The sequence below is a fragment of the Sipha flava genome, unplaced genomic scaffold, assembly GCF_003268045.1.
Source record: "Sipha flava isolate LNK unplaced genomic scaffold, YSA_version1 131_pilon_pilon, whole genome shotgun sequence".
Lineage (NCBI taxonomy): Eukaryota > Metazoa > Arthropoda > Insecta > Hemiptera > Aphididae > Sipha > Sipha flava.
In genome coordinates this window covers 382,895-402,414 of record NW_020271757.1, presented here as the reverse complement: position 1 = coordinate 402,414, position 19,520 = coordinate 382,895, and the positions used below count along the sequence as shown (strand labels likewise).

Sequence of the window (19,520 nt, the reverse complement as noted above, 5' to 3'; positions counted from 1 at the left end):
GAATTTGTAAAATAATAATATATATTTATGTTTTATAATTTCTTTGTTATTGAAATAAATAAAGTAATAAATACCTTAAGAATTAATATGAATAAGATTTAATTTATGTAAATTTACTTACAATATTTTTAAGGTTTTTTTTTTTTTCTAGGTTGACATTTTCGCTGCAGCTTATATTAATATTGAAATATAAATCATCAAATAAAATCTTACCTTTCATAAAACAAAAATAAAATAATTAAGTAACAGTTCAAAAACACAATTATAATATTTATGTTAAGATTTTATTTAATAAAATAAACAATTTTTACAAAGAAAAAAGTTATTATGCTTATAATTAAAAACAAACATTTATTATTAATTTACATTATGTTAAATTTAAATAATTAAGTATAATATAATGACAATGACTATTGTCAACTAAGTAATGCTGTCAGAGCATCAAAAAACTTCGGTCGATCTTTAATTGGCATTTTTGCGATAGATGAATCAAAGTAATCCAATGAAACTTCAATATTAGTGTTGTTAGCAACTTGTTCAAATGCTTTTCCGAAAAAACTAGAACATTTTAACGGTATTACACGTAAGATAAAAAACTATTTATATGATGTAATTATATTATTCAATAATTGATAATTATAAAAAATAAAGTTTATTTTTGAATCTTGTAAAAAGTTGAATACACATTGAATTTTTTTTTATTATATACATAGATAGTTATTATAATTTAATTGTTCTAAAATGATGAAATTACTCATCAGTTTTTATGAATTTTTTTATTATTTTTACTTAAAGAAATGTATTAAATATATTTTATTTCATTTGTTCTTTTACACTGATTCATTACTCATTAATAAAAAATTACTTATGTGTAAGTATTGTCAACTCTAAAAGTATTTAATTTTTGTTTATCTAGTTTTAATGGAAAATAAGAATTACTCCTATATTCACAATATTCAATTGTCTAATACTTAAATAGTATTAATTTAAATTAAATATACTACAAATTATATTTAAATGTAAACAAATTTGTAAATCCATCAAATCATAAATGAATTCAGTTTATTTTTAATAATTAAAAAATTTTTGTTATTGTAATTATCTTGGTAGCATAACACAGAATGTTTTTTCTCATAGTTATATCAATGACAATAAGAGTTAAAAAAAATTAAATACAATTAAAATCTTACCTCCGAGGCATTGTTTCTGTGATAGGAGGAATACCAACGATTAAACAAGTGTCTTGTTCTGAATCAAGGGTGGCTGAAGCAATTAATGGTAAACGAGTAGCTTTGGTTTTACGCGAAGAAGCGACTTGAGCTCTTAGAGCAAATGATGCTAACATAATTAAGCAGTGAGGATTGGAATAGTGCTGAGAATGTAGGGTACCCTAGGCAATAAATTTAATAATAATAAAAGGTAAAATAATTAACAGTTTTTAACAATTTGTCTAGATGCACACTTGCGTTAATTAATGTGCGGCACTGCTGCGAGGCTGTATACATAACGTTAGGCCAGCTACGTAACGATGCCATCATTCGTATTAGTTTTTTTGTTGGCGATAGAGGTCTATCAAAAAAAAAAAACTTGCGATTTTCGCATACATTGTATACAAAAAATTTGTTTTAAAAAAAAAAGACGTTACTGGGTACATTCTTACATCGATGATAAGCTAACTAGAGGTGGCTTTATTACTTTGTTTTCGGGTTAACGAGAAAATCCAGATAAGTTTTTAAACTACTTTCGTATGAGTATTCAATCGTTTAACAAACTTGCAGACAAAATAACTGATACGATTAAGTCTTTAGATCATACCTCCATTGGAAATGCTAGCTGTGACTTAAATGTTATTTAACAATTTTACCGTGCGTGAAAAAACGCCTGTGATAATGGCACGATTGATGACAAAGTATATTTGCCGGAGTTGCGGTTGATAACGCGTGTCCGGTGAACTTGTGGCGTGGCAGGAACCTACAAACTAAAATAAAATACAAACTACACGCACGGGGATGTACGTCGCCGCAACATCGTGCGCACCGTTTCATGTTATTATTAGTATTTCTAACCGCACGTGCAGCATCGCAGGGGCGCCGCACGTTAAAAATACGCAAGTGTGCACCAGGCCTTAACAGTATAATTATACATGGTACTGTAGTAGTATATACCTCTTGTATGATTAAATAGTAAAATGGTCCAGCTAATATCACTTGTCTCATGTCCAATGCAGCTTGAACATGCCTAAACATGTTGGTCAATATCCATTTGGCTTTTTCTATTCCTTGATCTAATAAATCTTTTTTTGATCTAGTACAACATAAATAATTATTTTTTATGTAGTATTAAATTTTTTCATACATTTATTTTTACCACTTACCGAGATAATGAATCCATTGTATTATAAAAACATTGAATAGAAGAATTTTCACGAGACTATAAGAATAAATAATATTTAAAAAAGAATAAAATTTAATAATAAGCACTCAAGAAACTTACATTAGTTTCTAGTGAAGCTACCATAGAATAAACATAGTCAGCACATTGGTACCTCGTTTTAAATCCTTGGTGTAACATAAATGAAGGATAAGTCATTTGTAATAAATTATGTGTACTGGAAATTTTTTCCATCATACCATAAAACTCTTTACGTAAACTTAAATCCATTGAATGGTACATTTGACGACTTTCAGCAAGTGGTAATCTAAAAGTAAAAATATGATAGAGTTTACATTTATATAGTTTTACTATTTATAAAATAGTATATATAGTTAAAGTATAGAACAATATAATAAAATATATTGAACAATTCAGTACATAGATTTTCAAAACAAAGAATTTACCCCATTTCTGCTAGAATTTGTTTCAGTCTTTTTTCGCCTTTGATTGTCCAGAGTTTTAAAGATACTGCTGTGAACATTGAATACCGAAGACTACATTCAATTGTCCAATGTCTGTATAATGCTAATAATAGACTGAAAATGTGTGATATTTTAGTCATTTCAATTCCTTTTTTGCAAAAGAAGTCTTACTCTTTTTCAGATTCAATTCGTAGATGGGTAGACGTATTTGAAGGTTTCACCAATGATGACTGAGACATATTCTCATCATCATGATTAATTGTAGAATCACAAATACGACCAATATGACCAGCTATCAATTCTACTTCTTTTAAATAACGCATACGTTCTGTTTTTCCTAATATGTATTGTTCGGTTACTCCAACAATGCCCCACCTGATAGATATAAGATTCATTTATATTATAAATAACATTTTTTTTAAGTATTGTTTTGCTACAGCTGTCATTACAAATAATTCTATGCAGTAAGTATGACGGAAGTTCTAAGAAAATCATCATATTAAATTAACAAAAAAACAAATTATACCTTTAAAATTAAAAAATTATGACAAAATAAAATATTTACCATAATAAATCAACAGATTCTCTATGCAATTTCCATGCAAGATCAAACATCATCATTGCAGCCTATAAGTTAAAGAGCACATGTGTAGTAGCACTGTAGCAGACTAATTTGGAATACAATTTAAATAAACAAACCGAACGCCCATAATATGAAAACTGAGTATAATCAAATAACAATTTTTTTCTGTTTTCTTCCCATCTTCTTCTTTCTCTTCGTTTAACTAATATACTTTGATCAAGTTTTCTTCTTTTGTTTTGTTGTTCTTCAACACTATTAACATTTTCATTATCAGGCTCAATTTCATCGAGTTCATCTGAATTAACATCTTCATCTGATGACTAAACAATACATACTTAGTTATAAATAAAACTTTATACTGTAAAGTCACAAATAATTACTTCAGTTTCATTAAATATTTCTTCAAAGTTTGGTATGTTTTCATCATCATCAGGAGGAGTCAATAATCTTATCTGAAATTTTATAATTTATTAAAGTACTTGTTTAAAAAACATACAAAAAAAAATCAATTACCTGAGAACTACTATAAATATTACATATATCTGTAGGTCTATGACTGTCAACAATGAAAAAAATAATATCTTCATCTGGTTCTAATAATTCTATGATATCTAATGTACCTCCACAATTTATTAACACTATATGTTTTACCTAAAAAAATGTAATTTACACTTGTAAATATTTAAAAAAAATGGAAAATTACTAGCTTACGTCAACTTTTTGCTCTTCAAATGCTTTTTTTAATTCTGTCACAGTCTTAACTGGTACAAGCACATAAATTATATTGTCAAAACGTAAAATACATTTCAGTATTTTTACAGCACATATTGCATCCACGTCATAGTTCACTAATATAAGTATTTTCTACAATAAATAAATTAAATATTAATAATAAAATGGATTAATCAATTGTAATTTAAAAACACCAATATATTTATTTAGAGTTTAATTATTTGAATTATGTTTTATAGAAATATGACTTTTTATAAGAAATCTATCATAAAAATAAATAAATAAAACAATTAAAAATATAAAGTTATATAAAATATATATTTTTATAAACTACTTACAGTTTTTGAAATTATATCATAAAATCCTTTGACTAAATCCTCAACAAACATATTTGAATGGTTGGCAAAATCCTAAAAATATTTTAAATAATAAAATAATATTTTTTTACTGATTTTTAATTTATGTTTGAAATGTTAATAGAGTTTATAAATACATTAAATAAAAATTATTTCACATAAAATATTTAATAATAAATTTCAAATGATCAAATTAGCCAACACTAATAATAGTCAAAAAAAATAAATAATAATTAAATAGTAATAATAATTATTTATAATTAAATAGTCAATGCTATTTATTTGTTTTCAAAATAAAAACTTAAGATCATATACAACATATAAGCTTTTAAGATATTTCTAAATTTAATCTTTTAGTTAAACTATAAATATTTACACAGATATAAATGTATGTACTGTATACCAAATGAATGTAATCAGTGGTCGAAATGGCTCAAGATAAAAGGAGGGATGCCTTACAATTCAGATTTCCTGATCATCATAAAACAATCTTCACACCTTGTGTACCTATATTTTTTTTTTTTATAGTTCACGTGTCAAGGCCGGATTAAGCACCTATGGGCCCTAGGGCTGAAATTGTATACGAGCTCTTTTGACAAAACATGCTTAACAAAGCAACTTGCTATGCTTGCAGAACGATACATTTTTTTTTAACTAACTGAATGTAATATTACAATACTTGAAAGAATTTTTAAGAACTTTAAATCTGTACCAATATCATTATTTAATTAGAAATTTAAATATTACTAAATCTAATTCAAAGTGCTAACCAAGTAATTATAATCAAATTTATAGTCTAGGTATGTATTTTATTACACCTATTGGCTTTAAATTTAAACTTAGCTAAAAGTTAAGAAATAATAAATAATAATGAATTTCCCATTGATTTTCCATGAGAAAATTCAAATCGCAATTACCTTTTTAACGATTTTTCTCAGTTTCTTCTAAAAATATCATCACGTAATACAGCAAAAGAGCCAGTATTAATAGAAAACATTCGTCTTTATTTCTATGGATGATATTCAGTAACAGCATCGTTCATTCACATCCACTCACAAAATTACTACGTCCATCCAAAATGTAATATTAGTATTAATAATTAAATTAGGATTACAACTACCTCACTGAATTAAAAACAATAACATTATTTTCGTACTTTGGGATATAAATAAAATACTATTTTCGATAAATAATACAAAATTAACTAAACTATGCAACTGACAACAACTAGCTATAATCGATAATAACAATAACAAAAAGAAAAATGCACAAATTCGCGGTATAACCTTAAATATTTTGTATCGAAGATTTTAAACTAAAATAGCTTTTAATTTTTTTTTAATTAAAAACTAATTTAAGAAAAATATATTCGTTATTAGAATCTTGTTTTTAATTGATTGATTTGAATTAATATTTGTCGATTGCAATTAGTGAATTATTAGTAGTTGATAAGAACAAAGTTTCAATGTGCGCAGATATTTGTATAGCAGACAGCAGCTGGTAATCACAGCGTGATACGTAGCTGTAATCATATTTTCTCTTCATCTTAATTTAAAAACCTTGATTCAATTTCTATTTTTTTTTTTTTTAAATCTATTACATATTTCATACTTTAACCTTCATATTTTCGTCCAATTCTGGAGTACCTATGGTTGTACTGCGTGGGATCTACATACAACTAGTAATATAAACAAGCCCGAATTAAAGGGAGGGGCCATGGCCACGGACCCACAACGAATATCAAACAATAGTGGGCCTATGGTGGATAGTAGGTTTTTTCGTTTTTTTTAACTCTTTTATAGCTCGTATAAAAAAACGTGTATAGAACGAGTAGTTTTCAAAAAAATTAAAATAATTTTATGGTTTTGTGTTCAGAGAGTGATGTTTTGGAGGTAATTACTACAGATGATATAATTAAAGGGTTTGCTTCCCAAAAAGCAGGAACAAATTATTTATACAAATAACATTTTTATTTTTATATTTAAAAAAGCAAGAAATAAATTTATAAATTAAAATACAATATTTTTTTTTGTCTCAAATATATTTATGTGTGGATCACCAATATTTTGATTATGATTATGGGCCCTTAAAATTGTTTAGCTTTGGGCCTCATATTATCATAATCCGGGCTTGAATATACGGCAAATTCAAAGAGTTCAAAACAAGATATTTCGATTTGCTAATTATTTCTTAAAAATTTCCTGTTCATCTCATAATTACTCACCTGTTGCTAATGCACTTGGCCTCTTATCTTTAGTGAAGCATAGACGAACTACTGGTATTAAATTTATTAAAGGACGGCAAAATTGATTCCAATGAACTTGTTTCGCGCATATATGTATTTTAGAATGCCATAGACACTCACTAGATACAAATGCTCCATTTTATGTTCCTCGTGCTACCACTTATTTGGCAATAAACCACTTAATAGATTAATATTGAACGCTAATGTGGACTTTCTTTTTAAGTTTTAATTTTTCTGTTTTCATGTTCTAATTAATTGTATTTATTAAATGTCTTAATCGTACATGTTGCCATCATAAAATAATGTAAAAGTGTACACACTATGTAAAAAAGGGCTTCAATAAATAAAATAAAAATATTTTATTTTACCATATTTGTCTCATATATTACCATCAAGAAGAGCTTAGGCAACAAGTGATAGAATTAAATAAATAAGGGAGCAATAACTTAAGTTCCCAAATTTTAATACTAATAAAAATCAGGGCTTGAAATCGAAATAAAAAATTTAGATTTTATTTTCAATTTTGATTATTGATATTAGTATTTTTTAATTTCGATTTTGATCTTAAATATTGATATTTATTTTTTGCAATTTTGTTTTTGATTATGAATATTAATATTCATTTTTTTCAATTTCGGTTTCAGAAATCGATATTTATTTTTTTTCGATTTCGTGTTCATAACAGAATGTTATCCATGACTTATAATTTCTTAAATTTTAATATATCATTAGCATAATAGTGTTATAGACTGTAGCGACAAGCTACTGATGTAGGTAGTATACATTTAAATCCATTTTTTTATTACCTATGTTATAAAACATTTCGTACAATCTACAATTATTATTAAAGTGTCTCAAAAATGAAAAAACCTAATATGAAAATGAAGCTAAAATGAAGTAAACTAGGGATAAATCTATGTGAAATGATTAAAATGTAAAATAAAGTTTTTTAATCATAGACTCAGACATAATTTAATTAAATACGAGAACAATGTTTTAAATTATAAGTGGGACAAATATGACGGCGCCTGGCAAAACTGTAAAGTACAAAATAAAACTATTTTAAATTATTAGATTGTATTATTTATTGTATTTATTGGTTAAAAGCACGATTAAAGATATACGTATGTCTTTAATCGTGTTTAAAAGTATAATTCACGGGTGACAGCCAACAGTGGCGTAGCCAGAATTTTTAAATGGGGGGCTAACCACTTTTTTTGGATAAGTAAGGTAAGAAAGGATATGAGAATTCACCCTTAACCCCCCCACCATCTACCACCAAGTTTCTAAACGCAATTTAGTAGTAGCATTTTAGTATAGTTTTAAAAATATTTATTAATATATAATTTATAATAATAATAATAATTTTGGTTTCAGTGTTCAGTCACTTGCTCCACTCTGACAGCTGCATTCTCTTAGGCGAATTTCGTTCAAATTCAGTTATTATTTCACTTTCATGGAATTGCTCTTTTTTATTTATATTAGCCATAGCTAATCCATTCAGTCTGTTTTCGACATGGTGCTTCTTAAAAAAATTTTTAAGCGATTAAGTGCTGAAAACGTTCTTTCCGGAGTGAAAGAGGTAACTGGTAACGTGGCGAATAATTGTAAAAGTATTTTAATGTTAGGTCGAAGATTGGTGCGATGAGAGAGTGAATCAAGAGCAGAATTCGGTTTTGGAATAGTATTTTGACTCCATTGTTGCCTCCATATGAATAGGTCAGCTCTGATTGTAGATGAGGTATCATCATGGAAATCTTGGACATATATTTTAGCAGCTTTTATAATATTTTTATCGTCATACATATTTAAATTGGCCGGAATAAGTCCTTCAAGTGGCATAACATCAATAAGCCTTTGATTAAAACGAGCATTGATTCTATTAAATAGTCAAGATACATTATACATATAAACACGGCCCATGAGGGAGGCTATAGCCCCCTTAGCCTCCCCTTGGTTACGCCACTGACAGCCAATGAATACTTGTGAACTCTCCTATGCGGCTGGCGTGTTGTCACCAGTGACAAATATTGGCCTAGTACACCAGTCGTGTGGACCGCCTTAAGGCTTTTGTTAACGATCGTTTTTTTTTACTAGATAAGCGATTCGGTAATACTTCCGTTGCCTGTAATATTAATTTAACGATTTTCTGTAATTAAATTTAGTCAGTAACAAACAAATCAGGCTAGCGGCTCCAAACCTTCACAGGAATTTTGCAATTTGCTATAATTTTTTAAGTGGTTTTCAAAATTTGCATACCCATGGTTTTTTGGAAATTTTTTTTTTTTTTAATTCAGCTGTAGTTATTTGGTTTAGCCACCTATTTCGAGGCAATGACTGCGGACTTTCACAGGAATTTAATAATCCTATAAATTTGGTATAATTTTCCATTGAGCTTTCAAAATCCGAATTATTATCTTTAAAAATATTTAAGTTTTTAATGTTTATGTATTGAGAATAACTTTAACAACATAACATTTTCCAAAAATTATTTTATATGCAATGTTATAACTATGGACAAGAATTTATAGAAATAGTATACTTTTTTTATGTTTTCTATTTATAGCTAGGTGAACTAATATTGTGTTCGATAACATAGTGAGTTCATATTTGTGGTTTTTTTTGTATATTTTAGTTATTTTTTTTTTAGAAAAGCATATTAATGGTTAACACTCATTCACTATAAAACTAATATATACATTGTTTCACTCCAGGGGCGTAATTTAGGGGAGAAGGCAGACTATGGCAAATGTCCCACTCTAAGAAATTTTAAAAAATCGGCAATTTTTTGTTCGAAGATCAAATACTAAAATTGGTAAATTGTTTTTTACTTATAGAAAATCCTTGGCACTAAGTTACTACTACTATTACTACTGGGTAAAAGCAACTAAAGGTTTTGCAAGGCTCAAGCCTCAGGATACTTATATCCAGATTAAACAAATTTATCAAAACAAAATGCCAGTTTTCATTACTTTATACTCTTAACATCTACTCCTGTGCTTTTAGTAATTAGTGTAATACAAAAACTTTTTAAATTGAAAATTAGATTATTGATATTTTGGTAACAAGGTCGTATGATTGTGTTAATATTTGATTTAATGCGAATAACTAATCTATGTATTTTTTGTATAAAAGTATATAACATAAAATATAATTAATTAACCTTTTAAAAAAAATGTTTATTGATAGTTTGATGTATGCTAGCAGTTAAAGTAGCATTTAAATTTATTTAAAAACTTACAAAAAGTAATTTTAATTATAATATTTTTATTATTTAATGTAGTTTATTTGCATTTAAGAAAAATAATGACGGTTATTTGTTGCTTGTAAAGAATCCCTGGAATTGTGTTGTATTATTTGGTTGAGTGTTCAATCCATAGAATGAGCTATTCCCCAAGTTTAACTGTACACATGTATCTGAAAAATGTATGATAATTTTTCAGTTAATAGTGATAATATAAATTCCAGCTTATGGGAAAATTAAACAAAATGTATTTAAATATTTATAAATTTTACATTGGTTTTAAGTAAAAGTTGTAAACAATTATATTGGTTTGATTTAATAATATTTATAAAATATTACTAATGCATAAAAGCTTAAACATATTCATTTTATGCATTAGAATTTTTATACTAATATATATGGATCCCATACAAATAATAGATTATTTCTTTTATCCTATAAATGAAGTATAGCAAATATGATTTAGAGTTTTTTGAGGAATAGAAAAGCAAAAACATATAAAGGAATTAAATATTTAGTCAATGCTGTAAAAACCTGGTGTACAGAGTGTGTCTTGCACACAGGAAATGGGCCTTAACAGGTCCAATAACTAGTATGAAAATATCAATATATTATAAAAATAATGTGTACTAGTTGTTTTAAAAAAAATTTAATATTTATTTATTTATTTTATTTTGTATAACATATTTTTAATGATTATAAATATTCTAAAATTTTTTTGAATTTTGGATTTTTTTAACCGTGGTAAAAGATGGACTATAAGCAGGGCCGGCTCAACGGCAGTGCAATCGGTGCACCTGCACAGGACCCCGCGGAAAACAAATCATTACTGAATAAATATTATAATTTAGAAAATATTACATTATTAATAAAAATATAATATTTTAAACTATAGATCCTAGCGAAAAGTCAAAAAAAAAAAATCGTTCTAAAATATATAATCAATAATAAATAATATAATATATTATTTTATTGTATACATTTATTTTATATATATAACTAAAAAATAAAGAGTATATATTAAATATTAATTGTTGTGTATTATTTTATTTCAACAATTTTGCATGGGGCCCCGCAATTTGTAGTGCCAGTCCTGACTATAAGTCACATATTAGGTTAAAAAAACGGAACTTCAATATCTGTATTATATTAGGAGTAATAACTATTGATTTTCCAATTAATTTACATACTGTATATATGTAATATAAGGTAGAAAATAACTATGTTACATTTTTTAATATTCCTTTGGTATAATGATTTAGAGTAAACTATTTATTTCAATGATAAACTATCATATTGATTCAGGTATTTAGTATCAAATTTTATTAAGACTTTTAAATTTAAAAAATCCTTCTCCACTATAAAAATTAATTTGCAGTTGCTATTAAAAAATGTATGATAAAAGGCATCAAGATTTTGATTTGCACACAGGTCTCAAGTAGTCTAGTTACAGCAATGTATTCAGTATAAAATCATCTGGTTAAAGTTATTAAGTGAACAATAAAATAATTATAAGTAATGTGAACTTAAAATTATGAAATAATGTTTAATAAAAACTATATTCATTTGAATATTTGTAATGAATTTTTTCATACATACCTTGAATTTGATGAACACTAGAATGATCTAATCCAAATGTTCCTAAGTTTAGTGCAGCTGAAGCAGTTATATCTAATAAAATATAATTATATTATTCAAATAGATACAAGAAACCAATTTTAAATTATATATTTTGTACTTGAAGCTTACTTAATCCTGAAAAGGGATTAGGTCCAGTAGTATCTGGACAAGATGTGAAAAATCTAGAGGAATTTGAATTCTGATTTATTTGGAAAATATTTGTATGATCATTTAATATCTCTCTTCTAAATGACAAATGTCTTGCTTTTAATACCTGAACTTCATTGTGTATACCGTGCAAATAACCAGCTAATGCTATTACATTTTTATAATACATTTCTCCAATTCTTCTAAGTTCTAAAAAAACAAAATCCATATAGAAACAAAATAAAATACATATACATAATTCTAATAATAAAATACCATCCACAGTAACATTGTTATTATAAGGTAATGTTGCTAAATATTGTTGAGTATTTTCAATTTCATTTTTCAATACATTTCCCTTTTCTTGTAAGGATTTTACAAGCTCAGTAAAGTACTTGATATTAGATTCCATATCATTTTGAACCATTGCTGGATGATCATGATTACGTTGTGCAATTTCAAAGTCTTGTAAACACTAAGTAAAAATATAAATTATATTAATAGCTTAAAAAGTAATGATTTTAATAAATAACTATCATATAAAAAGTATTACTTTATTAGTTTCATATTTTAACTTCTCAACTGAAACTTTTTGTTTATTTAAATTGTGTTCAATAAACTGTAAATTTTTTTGGCATGTAGTAATATCACCAGCAACTTCATTCGAACCTTTGGAGGACATACGAGCCAATTCAGTGCTCATAGTTTTCTGTTGCTTAAGAAAATCTCTGAAATAAAATTATTATACATAACATTTTAATACATTTTAAATTTACAATATAAATTATTTAAATAAATAAATTCAGTTACATACAACTTTAAATTTAAGGGATAGAAAATATTTTTTATAAGTTCAATATTGATGTTTATGGATTAAATACTTACTTTAAATGATTAACTAATTGTGAAATTTCATTAGGCAAGGACATTTCGAGTGCTGGCACAACTTTATTTTGAGCTAATATACATAAAATAAACCATCATGAAATAAGCATACATTATTTAAAATTAAGTTAAAAAATGTTTATATTGAAACTGTACTTTGGTTTAAATTTGAAGTTGTATCTAGACCACCAAGACCACGAGAAACTGAAAAATATAATTAATTTACATTAATTAAACTATTTATAATGAATGATATCTATTTAAGGAGTTATTTGAAGAAATTCAATATCTGTTTATTTATTTGTATAGTAAATAATGAAATAAATCTAAATTGATAACTGATTTTACTTTATTTCTTATTAACACTTTTATTAAAGATACAAAGAGAATTAACAACTTCGGAAGGAGAACAGAATAATTATGATCCAATAAAATAACTAGAAGATTCCATTAAACCAGTGCTTCTCAACAGAGGCGATATTGCCCCCCAGTAGGCGGTGAGCTCGTTTTGGGCGATAAGGGGGCAGTGAAATTTTTTTCTGTTCAAAGCAATGCACTAAGATTTATCTGTAATTGTTTACCGTTTATCGATTTCTAAAATAAATTTGTGATTATGAAATATAAACTACATATACCAGAGGCAGTGCGTTATTATCTAATATCGAAAAAAAATAAATCGACTCGATATTGGTTATAAGAGGAGATTTACACCTTCATCTCACAAACTTTGAATCAAACGTAAAAAAATTGGTTTTGAATCACCAAGCACAACCATCTCACTGATCAATACATTTCGAAACATTTAAATTATCCTTTAAAATTATATTAAAACATAAATTTTACAATTATATATATATATATACATACATATATTATTTATTATTCAATTATAAACATTTCATGTATACTATTTTAATTTTAATTTTAATGAAGTGATGGGGGGAGCATTGAAATACATTTTGCTTCTTGGAGGAGGGCAGTTTGAAAAAGGTTGAGAAGCACTGCATTAAACAATTGGAAGAGATCCACAAAATATTACTCCAAATTCCGAAAGTAGATAAATCAATATAAGATAAACTCTTAAATAAATAAATAAATTATTCTCTATTATTCAAGATAATTATAAAAGAGACATTAAAAATGCTTTACAAAATCAACCAAAGAAAAATATTAATAAGAAAATACTTCTACCAATATCGTCTAGACTAAAAGAGAGAGAGAAAAAGGCTAAATACCGATGGAGAAAAAGAGCAATTTACCAAAGTAATAAATAAGAGAAATAATAGACCTCGTTCTAAAAAATTCATAGAAAGAGCCAAAAGCAAACAAATAGAACCAGGATTTATAATAAAAAACCCTGAGAGCAAGACTTCCTATGCAGATACACTAAAAAGAAATCCAACACCCAAGATACTGATAAGAAATACCATTAAAAAAAATAAGAAACATTTGTATAAAACCAGCGGATTCAAATATAAACTATGACAACAATATAATCAAAGGTATTAATTTACAATGTCGACAACAAACATACTGCAAAAGAATTAATTTATGATCTCCTACATAGAAATTTAAAACTCAGAGATACCTCTAATGACTAATACAACGCCCTCACTACAAGATCACCTTTAGGATAATTATCGTCAAGAGTGGTATCTTGGTTAATAGAAGTGGATCCGGCAATTTATAAAATAATAGTGAATAAACAATTCCTTATTGGAATACCATACTGCAGATTTTACAGCCATATGATTAAGTATCCAGATACTACATCTATCAAAGACACGGCCATATCCCGAAATATTGTCCAACAAATATACAGACATTTATGAAATGCTTATCCCAAGAAAAAGACCACAATTGGAACTAATGGCAATGGAAGGAATTGATGATGTCAGCTTGAAGTTATTTCAAGTACTGGCTTATCAACAGCGATGTGGAAGGAGAGGGAACCTACCTCATTATAATTCTTTGTAAAGCAATATCGATCAAGTAGAAGAAGGTTTAAAAGTAACAGCAACAGATATACTTGAAAATGTCAGAGCCGGCAAGGGAAGTTTCATGGCTTCTCAGGTTGTCAGTAAGCGAAATCTATTGAAAAATATTGGGACATGGAAAATTAGGTCTATACTAAATACTAGCAAATTAAAGAATATTGAACTAGAAATGAAGAGATTAGACATAAACATACTAGGGGTGAGCCATGTTAGATGATCAGGAAATTGTCAGAAACAGTGATTTCTGGGCAGATGACTACCATGTTATCTATTCTGGTGATAAAAAACCGGGAAGGGCTGGTGTAGAATAAATTATAAATAAAAAGTGGGGTCGTCAATTAGTGAACAAAAATGAGAAGAAAGTATAAAAATTCCAAGGATAAATAATATCCTTCTTAAGATTTGCTAATGATTTGCACTACTAAAAAATAATGAGTATGATTTGGAAAAAATACTGGAAGAAATTATGAGATGCTTCCAAAAATATCATAGTTGATTATCAACTAGCAAAAAACTTAAGTTATGATGTACCAAAAAGAAGAAGGAATCTGTAAAATAAATATCCAAACAGGGAACAAGCTGCTTGAACAAGTAAAACATTATAAATAACTAGGCTTGAAAAACCCAACTTTAAGAGCTAAATACCAAAAAGAAAAAAAAATATTTTTACTGTCAGCAAAAACTAATACAGTACAACCTCGAATAATATTGTCTCAATTAACCATGCTCATTCTTGCAAAATGTATATGTACCAAAAGTAAAGAAATAGACACAATAATAAGCAGTATTAAATAATATTTATTTAATAAAACAATAAATGGGCTATGTTATAAATAGACTTAAGGAAGTAGTTGATATCATCTTGAATTTCAGTGAGAAGGAAAATGTTGATTTTGTGTTGACAACATGTATTAAAAAAAAAATTAGAAGTGAAGTAAGAAAAATAATTTCAAACTGCAAAAAACAAAGATTACTTAAAATGTCAATCCGTGATAATTTAAAAACATAATAATATATATTTATATAATATAGTCAAATAAAATATAATGATAAACAATTAAAATTAAAATGTGTTAAAAAAATCTCGATTAACCATGGTTTTCATATATCAGTGTAATTTCTACTTTTACCCCATATAGTCAAGGTTTTACTGTACTTGATATTCATGAGGAGTATCTATCATTAATATCAGCCTAAGATTTAGAATATGGGCTAAATTTGGACAGATTAATTTTAAACTTTTTTTTTTATGTTTAGTACAATATGTTAAATAAATTTACTTTACAATTCACTATGCATAAATCGTGCATAAGAATATTTCAGAAATGGAAGTTTAAAAAAATTATATATGATATATGCATGCTACCAAACATTTGAAGGTTTCTGGATGATTACTTTCTGTATTAGATATACTAAAAGAAGGAAAATTATTTTATATTTATATATTTTTATTATAATTCAAATTTAACGAACCAGTAGCAGCTGAAGTAGTTACATTAACAGTATTTCCTAATGTTAATTGTATTCCAGTGGTAGATGTAGTAGTTTTAGTATTTAATGCAGTTCCAAGTGAAAATGGAGATGTACCAGCTGTAGATGTAGAGGCACCAAAAGAAAGATTTAATGGAGCATTTGCTGTAGCATTACTACCAAGTGAAAAACCTAAATAAATATGGTATAATCATTAAAATATATTTTCTATTAAAAAATATCAAACATAAAAAATAAGAATAAATATAAATTAAGAAATTAACAATTACCTGGTTTGGCAGTGGTTGTAGCTAAGGTAGTTGCAGTTCCAAATGATAAAGATGTTGTAGAAGCCCCTAAATTACCAAATGAAGAAAATGGGGTATTGGTATTTGGCTTAATACTGGTGGCACCTAAGGTACCAAAATTAGAAGTAGTTGTTGATACTGATGATGGTGCTGTCCAACTTCCCATAGATGATCCAAAGCCAAATTGAGGACTATTTAAATTAGTTTTATAATTATGTAGAAAGTTGGTTATTTAACAAGATTTTCATATATGACTAAAATATAGGTACTTCAAATAATAATAAAAAAAAAAAAAAAAAACCAAAATACAATTGCTGTATGATTTTTATTCTCATAATATTTTATAAATTAAATTTTCCGAAAAGTCCGACTAAAATAATAGTATATACATAATATTAAGAGTTATATAGGTAGAATTAAACGAATTGTTAAATTTTGGATTTACTTACGTCGCAGAATTTCCAGTGTTGTTGGGTTGATTACCACTTAAATTAAACATAGACATGTTTCAGACTTGTAAAATATGGAATTGTAATTATAATAAATTAAATCGAAGTATTGAACTACCGAAGAGTTTAAATATAAACTTCGAAAACTTAATTATTAATTTGATAACAAATAACAACTGACAACATAAAACGGAATTCGCGCCTCGTGGTGGGGCTGGTACAGTTCTCCCGATTTTGATAACAACGAGCTATCACCAAAATTGAATTTCGGGAGATTGGTTGTGGCAGCCTTAGAAAAATAAATTTCCCGTATTATAATAATAATTAAAAAGTTTAAACATTAAACAAAAAGATGAAACAAATAAGAATGTTAGTTCAAAAAATTATTATGCATATCGGTTGATGATTAGACGCGATCAGGACTAAGTTATTTTACGATGCATAAGCTTTGTCAACAATTCATGGTCGAAATATATATAAAGATAGATAGCGAACGATTTCGATTCAATCAAAAAAAGCTGCGTGCAAAAGATTCTCAAAACAATTGTTAGATATTGGAGATGGGAAAGTTACTACAGATGAAACGGGATGTATAAATTACCGAACGATTTCTGCACAATCATTTATTCGCAAGATGCTCTCATTGACCAGATATGTCCCAGTGTACACAGACAATACACAAATCATGAGTGGCTGGCAGAAAGAGCAATTTTAGTAGCAAAAAATGTGGAGGTCAACGAATTGAATCTCAAGATACAAAATTTGTTACCAGAAAACTTGGTGTCATACAAATCTAGATACAGTTTGCGATGCTACTGAAGTTGTAAATTATCCAACACAGTTTTTAAACTCATTGGATTTACTAGGCATGCCACCGCATAATTTACAATTGATCATTACAATTTACCATCCATAAAATACCTCCTTCAGAGTCATTTAAAGTTGTTATACATGCAGAAAAAAAACCACCAGAAGAAGTTTGATCGAAGAGACATCATCCTCGAAAACCGAAGTAACTCACTTCACCGTATCAGTGAGATACATCGAGCATACGACACACTGCAGTATCCTTTAATGTTTTGTTGTGGGGATGATGGGTATGCAATCAGTATACCACAACGCGATCCAAAAACCAAGTTACCGCTTAAAAAAAACTGTCTCTGCATCAAGTTTTTACTCATATAGAATAATGGTCAGAGAAGGGGAAGACAACTATTTAATTAATTATCGTTCTCTTTTCAGTCAATCTTTGGTAGATAAATACGCCAAAATTGAAACTGAAAGACTAAATTACATCAAAAACAACCAAGTCAAATTGCGTGCAGATAGTTATATTCATTTAAAATATGCGATTGGACGACGAGACATAGAATCTAATCAGTTAGGCCAAATGGTTATACTCCCGTCAACTTTTACTGGTGGGCCAAGGTACATGCACGAAAGAACACAAGATGCTATGACCTACGTTAGACATTACGGTCGTCCTGACCTTTTTATTACTTTTACATGTAATCCTCGCTGGGACGAGATAAAAGAGCTCTTACTTCCCGGTCAAAGATCATATGATCGACATGATATAATTGCAAGTCCATGAACTTATTGACAAAAGGTAAAATATTCGGAGAAGTGAGATGCTATATGTATTCAACAGAATACCAAACTATAGAGAGGTTCAGGTAGTTGTAAGTTATAACTTATCGAATAGGTTATGATAATAATCATTATCTTAAAAACTAAATTAATATGGATAAAATATTATTTCAAATATTATATCAAAAATCTTAATTAATTAAATTTCAATAGATTTAACAAAATTTAATCTTGGCAGGTTACATACATTTATATACTTAAACCCGGCAAAGACGGGTAATTCAGCTAGTAAATTATATGTTTATAGTTTTTTAAATACTTTATAAATATAATTATTTGTTGAGATAATTATTATTATAGTACATATGAATTTTAAATAATTATTAACATTTCAATTTTTTATAAATTTGGAGATAAACTTGACTTTTAACGGGTTTTATTTGAATATTATAATTAAAAATGGCAGATTAAATCACAAATTAAATTATGTACATATCATACTAATGTATTTCTCTGTATATACTATTATTATAATATAACTATACATTATAATTTATCAAAACAAAATTCAAGAATTTTAAAATGTAAATGTTATTCAGTACTACTGCATATTTTAATCAAAATTCGAAAAGCCAAACATACTTCACTATTTGAACAATGGTGTTTCTTTGTACTTGAATAATATAAATGGTCTATAGACACTTGGCAGCATAATCCATATTTAGGGACAATGTATAGTATGGAAGTAAACATCAATTTACTTCCCCTTTTTCAGTAACATTAAAGTATGAAATATGTAGATTGACAACCAGTTATTTTAATTTTATACCGTTTTTCTTACACCAAATTAATTTTTAATTAAAATTTCAATGTTAGGTAGGTATGTATTTATATAATTTTGATATTATGAGTTTCTGACTAGGTAGTGTAAAAACTACATAATATTTATTTAACTCAATATTATTTTATTATAATTAAAACAATAGGTATTATTGATTTTTTTGTTGCCTTTCAATGTTTTGCCAACTGGAGCAACTGC

The 19,520-nt window shown here is 27.0% G+C and overlaps 2 protein-coding genes across 3 annotated transcripts; both read right to left on the bottom strand.

The window, feature by feature from the left end:
• Positions 1–331: 331 nt before the first annotated feature.
• On the bottom strand, positions 332–5,769 carry LOC112694649 (cell division control protein 45 homolog). 2 transcript variants are annotated; one of them, XM_025570190.1, is made up of 15 exons: positions 5,444–5,769; positions 4,509–4,580; positions 4,150–4,302; positions 3,952–4,089; positions 3,819–3,890; positions 3,555–3,758; positions 3,421–3,482; positions 3,027–3,230; positions 2,838–2,969; positions 2,631–2,698; positions 2,494–2,558; positions 2,375–2,430; positions 2,166–2,304; positions 1,191–1,390; positions 332–558 (listed from the first exon to the last, which is right to left on the bottom strand). In XM_025570190.1, exons 2-15 carry the CDS (start codon positions 4,557–4,559, stop codon positions 417–419), a joined length of 1,686 nt encoding a protein of 561 aa, XP_025425975.1. In that variant the 5' UTR covers positions 4,560–4,580; positions 5,444–5,769; the 3' UTR covers positions 332–416. The 2 variants fall into 2 exon arrangements, with proteins under 2 accessions (XP_025425975.1, XP_025425974.1); XM_025570189.1 differs by having other exon boundaries at positions 2,494–2,698; positions 5,444–5,768.
• Positions 5,770–10,018: 4,249 nt separating this feature from the next.
• Positions 10,019–17,068, bottom strand: LOC112694657 (nucleoporin p58/p45). Its single transcript, XM_025570199.1, has 10 exons — positions 16,892–17,068; positions 16,425–16,633; positions 16,138–16,326; positions 12,824–12,871; positions 12,668–12,740; positions 12,336–12,510; positions 12,059–12,257; positions 11,765–11,992; positions 11,615–11,686; positions 10,019–10,188 (listed from the first exon to the last, which is right to left on the bottom strand). Exons 1-10 carry the CDS (start codon positions 16,945–16,947, stop codon positions 10,085–10,087), a joined length of 1,353 nt encoding a protein of 450 aa, XP_025425984.1. The 5' UTR covers positions 16,948–17,068; the 3' UTR covers positions 10,019–10,084.
• Between the last annotated feature and the right edge of the window lie 2,452 nt (positions 17,069–19,520).

Excerpts from the sequence above, each read along its gene's own strand:
- LOC112694649 (XM_025570189.1), bottom strand. The coding sequence starts at position 4,559 with ATGTTTGTTGAGGATTTAGTCAAAGGATTTTATGATATAATTTCAAAA. Across the intron at positions 2,699-2,837 it reads CAAATTCTAGCAGAAATGGG|ATTACCACTTGCTGAAAGTC; the intron begins GTAAATTCTTTG and ends TTTTACTTTTAG. Across the intron at positions 2,431-2,493 it reads TAGCTTCACTAGAAACTAAT|TCTCGTGAAAATTCTTCTAT; the intron begins GTAAGTTTCTTG and ends TTATTCTTATAG.
- LOC112694657 (XM_025570199.1), bottom strand. The coding sequence starts at position 16,947 with ATGTCTATGTTTAATTTAAGTGGTAATCAACCCAACAACACTGGAAAT. Across the intron at positions 12,872-16,137 it reads AACTACTTCAGCTGCTACTG|TTTCTCGTGGTCTTGGTGGT; the intron begins GTTCGTTAAATT and ends TATATTTTTCAG. Across the intron at positions 11,993-12,058 it reads TAACAATGTTACTGTGGATG|AACTTAGAAGAATTGGAGAA; the intron begins GTATTTTATTAT and ends TTGTTTTTTTAG.